Source organism: Clupea harengus, chromosome 18 (genome assembly GCF_900700415.2).
Source record: "Clupea harengus chromosome 18, Ch_v2.0.2, whole genome shotgun sequence".
Lineage (NCBI taxonomy): Eukaryota > Metazoa > Chordata > Actinopteri > Clupeiformes > Clupeidae > Clupea > Clupea harengus.
The window spans coordinates 25,328,316-25,337,205 of NC_045169.1; the positions used below are offsets into that span (position 1 = coordinate 25,328,316).

General features: G+C 37.9%; 1 protein-coding gene across 1 annotated transcript; it reads right to left on the reverse strand.

The window, feature by feature from the left end:
* Positions 1 to 235: 235 nt before the first annotated feature.
* On the reverse strand, positions 236 to 7,188 carry LOC105893368 (basement membrane-specific heparan sulfate proteoglycan core protein-like). Its single transcript, XM_042710399.1, has 15 exons — positions 7,106 to 7,188; positions 5,642 to 5,908; positions 5,167 to 5,433; positions 4,769 to 5,041; positions 4,243 to 4,503; positions 3,648 to 3,980; positions 3,275 to 3,553; positions 2,805 to 3,050; positions 2,593 to 2,721; positions 2,426 to 2,450; positions 2,214 to 2,329; positions 1,934 to 1,987; positions 1,785 to 1,835; positions 1,415 to 1,497; positions 236 to 1,226 (listed from the first exon to the last, which is right to left on the reverse strand). The coding sequence occupies exons 1-14, from the start codon at positions 7,146 to 7,148 to the stop codon at positions 1,436 to 1,438; spliced, it is 2,406 nt and encodes an 801-aa protein (XP_042566333.1). The 5' UTR covers positions 7,149 to 7,188; the 3' UTR covers positions 236 to 1,226; positions 1,415 to 1,435.
* Positions 7,189 to 8,890: the final 1,702 nt, after the last annotated feature.

Genomic DNA, 8,890 nt, shown 5'->3' on the forward strand with positions numbered 1-8,890 from the left:
TGGAAGTCACAGTCAATATGATAAAACAACATTGTTTTCCACTAACATGGACTATTTCTTCTTGCCTACCCCAGGCCAAAGAAACACAAGAGAGTATTAATTAATTACTTTTATTTCCAATATATAAAATACATATATTATGAAAACAGAGAATAAAATGTAAATATTAATACAAAATGAATACAAATATACCATATGTGTAATAAACACAAGCATATGAGACAAGTCATCCTGTAAAAGTAATTGTTTTAATGAATTAAGGTTTTATAAAATGTATCAAGTTAAAAGAGTAATAAGCAATCAACAATGCCTGAAATATGTCTATTTAAGTCTACAGAAGATAAAGTGACCTTGGAAAAATGCATTAGAATAAAAAGGTTTTATGATGTTGAGCAATATTAACTACAGTAACACACGAGTTTAAAGGCTGCCACCTAGTGTATCCTATTGGACTTGAACTCAGTTTTTCACAGTCTTAAACAACTCAAATTAAGGATCGAGTGCCCTTATTCTGTTCTTTTCCAAAGATATTCATAAATGTATGTCATTTTGTCACAATACATACAAGTTGCAACAAGTTGTGTTACTCATTTTTGGAAACACACACCAATTGTGTATATGGCAAATCTGTGGTGTTGTCCCATAGAGAGGAATTATTACAATTCATCAGTAAAGGCATTTTACAAACAACACACTTGTGAGAACGTTGTATTGCTTTAGAAAACACAACATCTAAAAGAAAAAGAGTTGAATTGTCTCCAAAATAACTGATATGATACATCTATATAAGTCTACAGAAGATAGAGTGAACTTATAAAAATGCATTCAAATAAAAAAGGTGTTATGATGTTGAGCAATATATAAATATTTACAGTACTACAGAAGGTAATTGGCTGCCACCTAGCATATCTTATGAGAGTTGAACTCAGCCTTTCGCAATCTTAAAACAACTAAAATGAAGGATTGATTAGGCCATTGCCCTCATTCTGTCCTTTCCAAACATATTCATAGATGTATGAGGCTGTTTACATTTACAATTTACACATTTGAGGAAATGGCACTGTTTTAGAAAACGCATTAAGAGCACAAATGCTGTATTGCAAATAGATGCTCAAAGGCATGAAACTAAAAAGTAGAAATGATAAAACAGCCGTGACTGTCTTGGACGTTAGGGAAGTCCTAAGCCTTGGTAACAGGTACAAGGATATTTATGGATGTTATATCATCTAAAAGGGGAAAAATAGAGTTTCATTGCCTCTAAAATAGCTGATATAATATACATAATATACACACTGCTTTTATAATTCCTCATTAACCAATTATAAATACATACTGATATGTTAACATGCATCGCACAACTTCCAGATATTCATTTTGTTCTTGCATCACACAACTATTCATGGCCTGCTCTTACCTCTCCCTTTCTTTTCCTCAGTTACACATGTTCCTCTGCTCTAGTGTCGGAGGGAACCACATCATCATATCCTTCCTCATCATCTAGAGAAGAAGACAGAAGTTACCAGGATTGTCTTCATACACTCCACATGTAGCTTTTTGTGAGATTGTCAATGTCAGGTCCATAACATCAAATTAAACAATAATCACTTTTGAAATATCATATGCAGTTTCATTATCCAAACCGGTTATGAAACAATACTTAAATAACTACTTAAAAACTATGGACAGCACTAATAATGTATCAGTACCAGTAGTTTGTCAGTGTGAATGCTTCTGCAGATGGTAGAAAAATTGTATTTAGATTTTTAGTTGAACAATATGTATACCTTCTTGAGAGTCCTTAGATGATGTAATTGTTTCATAGACATCTGAAGCACCTGTCTCAGATATTAATGAGTTATACAAATAAACCCATAATAGTGCAAAAAGAGTTAAATTAATCTGTCCAGATATTTCAAAATATGAACACACTGACCTCTCTGCAGTGGCATATATAGGGGAGTGATGGTGTCATAGACATCTGTGCTTCCTACGGGGAGAAACAGATACAAATGATTACAATGAAAGAGATTCATTCCTATGATAAGATGCTCCAGTAACCTCACCTCATCACACCGTCATATGACAACTATCCATCCCACAATTGCAGTTTGCCATAATTGTTCTAACAAGGAAGTCTCTAATAAGTAAGAAATCCAATACATTATCATATATAACACATACACCATACACAGTACCAAAAGAGTCAATCTTACTCATCTGCAGAGGCATATACTCTGACTCAGACCCCCCTCTTCCTGCAGACTGACTCTGGTCCTGGTCTGAACTCTGATTGGTGCTCATCTGCTGCTGCTGCTGCTGCTGGTGGTCTCTACAGGGACACACAGATCTGTCTGTCATGTCTGACAAAGTGATAATGTGTGTCTGATGAAGTCCATATAAATAATGTAGGCAGATTGATACTTACGTTGCTGTAGAGGTCAAACAAAGACCTGCAAACAACAAGCAACAAATCTAACTGGAAAAGTGTCATCACGAACAATCATATTTTCTATTCACCTTTTTATGGACATTTGCTATGTAATTACCTTATATGTTAGGTGAGATTAATTTATGTTACTGTTGTTGTTTTACCTGAGAGATATTTTGATTGATGTAGCCGGAAGACTGAAAAGGCTCCGACCAAGACCAAGGAGATTCCCATCACCGCTCTGACAGCTAAAATGATGAAGGAACCAGAATCCACATGTGTAGAATGGGTCTCTATGGGGAGAGAGTGACAGACGTCTTAACAGTGACCTCACTGGCAAAAAGGCTTTGGTGAGAAAGAATAGATCAACATTTACCTTTAACTGTGACCCAGCTCTCTGGTGACTCTCCTTTCTCTGGGTTCCTGCACCTATAGACTCCTTCATGTGACTTTGAGACAGCAGGGATGGTCATCTCCCCTGTGGTGGAGGTCTGGACGAGTGTCCCATCTTTATAGAAGTCAGCACTCATGTTTGATGGCTTATAGCAATATCTACAGCGCAGGGTCAGAGGATCTCCCTCAGTCACAGGATGGGCAGGACTCTCCAGGATCACATCACCAGCTGTACACAGAAGGTGAGTTGGTTTTATTATCATCATAATTATTATTCAGAGGATTTACAAGGGTTCTCACAAAATATGAACATTTCCTTCAATGTCGAACCACCATGTGGAAATATAAATCAGATAAATTAGGAATTAACAAATAACAGAAACAATCTGATACTAAATATAAGCAATACTATAAATGTTCGGACATTATCAAATGATGCCTGATTATACTCACTGTGCACTGTGATGTTGACAGGATCACTCGGCTCTCCAGACTCAGACTGACACCAGTAAACTCCACTGTCTGATGATGATGCTGAGCTGATGCTGCAGGTGGATCCTGTTTCTGATCTCCAGTCAATGGGACACTTTGATTCCCCTCCTCTGCCTGTGAACCACCTCAGTCTCCATCCAGTAGAGTTGCCCTGAACCCCACAGCTCAGTGAGAGAGACTCGTATGTAAAGATCTGGGTCCAGTTTGAGTGGATGATCACAGAAGCTGGAGGAGACACACCTGAGACAGACAGTAAAAACAAACAGGTAGAAATAAAAGTCCCCTAGACACTCTGCATTCCTGAACTTCTACACAGAGAGAGTGTTTATCTCACCTGTGACCCAGAGTGGCTGAGGTTGGCTGAACTCTGTGTGATAGGCTGGCTCTCCTCTCTCTGCTCTGCACACATAAACCCCTGTGTGTCTAAGAACAGCTGGGCTGAGAGTGTAGGAGCCTCCAGCTCCACTGATGCTGTCTGAGACCAGCTGTAGAGAATATCCCCTGCTCTCATGTAACACATATACCAACTCAGGACTATAGGGGGCAGTCTTGTACCAGTGGAATCTCCAGCCTATAGTGGAGCCTCTAACCTCACAGCTCAGAGTCACTGAGTCTCCTTCAGTCAGCCACATCTGTGAAAGGGAACCCAGAACTGCCTGGGCTTTCTCTGTTTAAGAAGAATAGAAAGTTGTAAAATGCACCACAGCTCCAACAGGGATAGCCTTCATATTTGATACACCAACAGATGATATAGCAATACATGTGTAGAAATGTCTTTGCCACCAGTATGAATAAAGTCTGTAAACATAATTTATTAAAATACTACTCTTAGGAACATATCCAGTGTAATGAGACACGTTCAACATTAGTCAATTAAATAGACATGTAATGTGGACAGTAAATGTCAATTTAAATAATCACATACTGACCTGAAGAAACTGTAATACCAACAGCAGCACTTTCTTCTGAATCTTTTTTATCACGTTTCCTTCGTCCTTTACAAGTATAGTTACCACTTTGGGATGGATTGATTTCATGTTCCTTTTCAGACTTAGAGACTCCATCCCTAAACCAGCTGTACCCCCAGTCACTGCTCTCCCCACTCTTTATGTCACATCTGAGAGAGAACTTTTCTCCACTGAAGAACTCTGTCCAGTTTGATTTAAAGGTAACAGTAGCTTTTGGTCTTTCTGTCAAAGAAAAATGAAAGTTCAGAACTTTATTTTTATTTGTTATTTGATTAAAATATATTATATATATAATAATTGCATTGTTATAGGTAACCACTGGCCCTAAAACATAAGAACAATCCATCCTCATTTGTAAACGTTCTGCACATTAAAAGTATGAATATCATAAAATACAGTGAATCAGATACATTATACTACACTGATCTTAAGAATACAGTCAAAGAGTTTATAATCTCCATATATCCTTGTAATGAACCAAACTAACCTGTAACCTTTATCTCAACTGCATCACTGTACTGTGTGTGATAGACTGGGTCTCCTCTCCCAGCTCTGCACCAGTACTGTCCTCCATCAGAGACTTTAACAGAGATGATGCTGTAGGAGTTTCTATCATTCTGGACCACAGGATCAGAGGACTGTGTGTCTCTGTACCAGTAGAACACCAAACCAGAGGAAACACCCAACTCACATGTCAGAGTCACTGAGTCTCCTGTGAGGAGCTGGTGGCCTGGACTTAATGTGAGTTTGGGCTTTGATGCTGAAGAGAATGAAACAGAGTCATTGTCAAACACATCTAAACATAGATAGACATATTGTATCACTCTAACACACACACACAAAATCATAGAATGATAATAATAATGAATCTAATTTCAAGTTTACCTTCAACTTTAACAGTTGTTTCACTGCTGATTTGAGATGATGTGGGTCTTTCTTTTCTCTCTCCCTTGCACCAGTACTTGCCGTTATGTGATTCAGTAACTTCTTTTAGAGTAAATGTGTTTCCCTCAAACACAACAATGTTATCCCTGTCTTTATACCACGTATACACCCAGCCACTGTGAGACTCTATCACATACTTCAGAGTGACTGTCTCACCAGTTAACACAGGACTCTGGGGCTCTATGGTCAGTCTAGCTGTGGGTCGGGCTGAGAACACATAGAGATTAACACATCCTTGTTTACCAGACTGACATTACAAAAAAGAATACAGAAAGAGAGTAAGTGTCAAACACATCTAAACATAGTGAGACATGGTATATCTCACACACACACACACACACACACACACACACACACACACACACACACACACACACATTCATAATAATAACAATACATTTAGTTTCAAGTTTACCTTGCACTTTAATGGTTGTTTCACTGGTGATTTGAGATGATGTGGGTGATTCTTTTCTCTCTCCCTTGCACCAGTACTTGCCGTTATGTGATTCAGTAACTTCTTTAAGAGTAAATGTGTCTCCCTCAAACACAACATTGTTATCCCTGTCTTTATACCACTTATACACCCAGCCACTGTGAGACGCTATCACACACTTCAGAGTGACTGTCTCTCCAGTGAACACATGACTATGTGGCTCCACAGTCAGTGTAGCCAAAGGCAGGGCTGCAGAGGAACACATGGAGAGAAGAAGGAGCAAAGGACAATGAGTGTGTGAACTGTTCCATGTCTATCTGGATACAGGCATTGGGCCCAACCTTGGTAACTAGGCATCATAGTATTAAACATGTCCTTGTACTGTTTCACAGCTGTGAGGCATGTTATAATGACTGATGTGGTGAAACCTTTGAAATAAAACTGTATTGTAATATAACTATTTTGACATTTCACATTTGTATTATCATTAATCTTGCCATCTATCTGTATAAGGACTTGATATGTTTATAAGCATTAGCTCTCCTTTTTCTTTACCTCAAAGATAATATTCATAGTCATTAAAATATATAACTGAATAGATGTAATTATCATTTTAAATATCATCATTGTAGCTGTATTCACCTGTGATATTGATAGAGACAGGTGCACTGCGCCGGGAAGTCCTTGGTCTAGATCCTCCAATTCCCATACATGTGTACTGGTACTGGCCAACATGATCAGGGAGGGAGATGGTGGTGGTTTTTCTTCCCTGAGAGTGAATGATGTCACTACCTCTGTACCAGCGATACCGATACCAGTCTGTGTATTCTGCTATGTCACACCTCAGAGTGACTCTATCTCCAGGGTAGTATGGACCCTGAGGAGGTTCTACAGACAGTGTAGCTGTGGGCCTAGCTGTGGAGGAAAACATCATTAACAGACAAATATTAATTTACTGACTGACTCCCACTGTGTGAGTGAAAGACCACCTATAACATATTTAACATTAATTAGTTGTATATATTAATTATCGTTAAATATACATAAAGGACCATATGAGAGAAGGATCGTCATAAACTATACCTCAAACAACACTACCATGACCCTGAATGAATCAAAAAAATGTATTACTCAAACTCCTCTTAGTTGAATGTTACAAAATAAATTATGATAAAAGCAAAACTCTGTTATTTACCCCTCTCTCTCTCTCTCTCTCTCTCTCTCTCTCTCTCTCTCTCTTTCTCTTTCTCTTTCTCTCTCTCTCTCTCTCTCACACACACACATTCATTCAATGGTTACCTTTTACATCAAGAATAATGTTTCTGCCTGGTTGTGATAACATAACTTATCAAAACTAAACAAACTGTTAAAAAGCTTATGAACATGAGCTCTTAAGTGAATAGATGTAATTATCATTTTAAATATCATCATTGTAGCTGTATTCACCTGTGACAGTGATAGAGACAGGGGCACTGCGCCGGGAAGTCATTGGTCTAGATCCTCTCTCTCCTTCACATGTGCACTGGTACTGGACAACATTATAATGTAGGTAGATGGTGATGGTTTGGCTTTCCTGAGAGTCAATGAGGTCACTACCTCTGTACCAGTTATACCGATCCCAGTCTGGGTACTCTGCTATGTCACACCTCAGAGTGACTACATCTCCAGTGTAGTATGGACCCTGAGGAGACACTACAGACAGTGTAGCTGTGGGCCTAGCTGTGGAGGAAAACATCATTAACAGACAAAGATTAATTTACTGACTGACTCCCACTGTGTGAGTGAAAGACCACCTATAACATATTTAACATTAATTAGTTGTATATATTAATTATCGTTAAATATACATAAAGGACCATATGAGAGAAGGATCGTCATAAACTATACCTCTACCAACACTACCATGACCCTGAATGAATCAACTTTTTTTATTACTCAAACTCCTCTTAGTTAAAGGTTACAAATTAAAATATGATGAAAGCAAAACTACGTTATTTACCTCTCTCTCTCTCTCTCTATCACACACACACATCCATTCAATGGTTACCTTTTACATCAAGAATAATTTGTCTGCCTGGTTGTGATAAAATAACTTATCAAAACTAAACAAACTGTTAAAAAGCTTATGAACATGAGCTCTTAAGTGAATAGATTAGATTAGATAGTAATTATCATTTTAAATATCATCATTGTCAAAGACCACCGACAACATATTTAACATTAATTACCTATTTATATTAATAATCTTTAAATATACGGCTCTTCAGAATGTTCCAAAAAGTTCCGTTGATTTGAATGGGCCATCCCAACGTTCGCCGGTGAATATTTCCTGATATTCACCACTGCGAAAAGATATTGACCGCTGTCATTGGCAACGGGTTTTGTGCTTCTAATTCACATCTTTCATATCATTCCGCAAGTAGTCCGGTCATTTAACGTAACAGACTCATTGTAATTTGAAGTCAGCAAGTAATGGGTTGCTACGCAACACCTGAAACTTAAAAGTTCTATTTGCTTGAAGAACTATTTATTTCTTAGCGTAAATCACAAAACAGCAACTAAATCATTAAAAAGAGGTATTTTGGAGGAATGTCTTCTATTGTTTTTGGCAAGTAACCGTATAATAAGCGGGATAATGTATTGTCCGTCGGTCATTATCCAAAAATAAATCCCTTCAGTACGAAACAACAGTTCGCCCCGTCGGGATTTATTTTTGGATAATGACCTCCGGACAATACATTATCCCTTACATAAAGGACCATATGATAGAAGAATTGTCATAAACTATAGCTCTACCTACACTACCATGACCCTGAATGAATCAACGTTTCTTTACTGAAACTCCTCTTAGTTAAAGGTCACAAATTAAAATATGATGAAAGCAAAACTACATTATTTCTCTCTCTCTCTCTCTGTCTCTCTCTCTGTCTCTCTCTCTCTCTCAAACACACACACATATCTGTTCAGTGGTTACCTTTTACATCAAGAATTATTTTTCTCCCTGGTTGTGATAACATAACTTATCAAAACTAAACATATATGAAATTCCTAAATACAATTGGGCTGCAGACAGTACTGTGTAGGAGAGCCTTCAAGGATCCTGGGTAGAGCTTGCAGCCAGATGTGCACTGTTGTTCGTATCCTGGCACCCTTGCTATCCTTGCATACTAAAGTTTTAAATTCTCATTATTCATGTCAGCCAACCATGACTAAATATAACTCATCAAAACT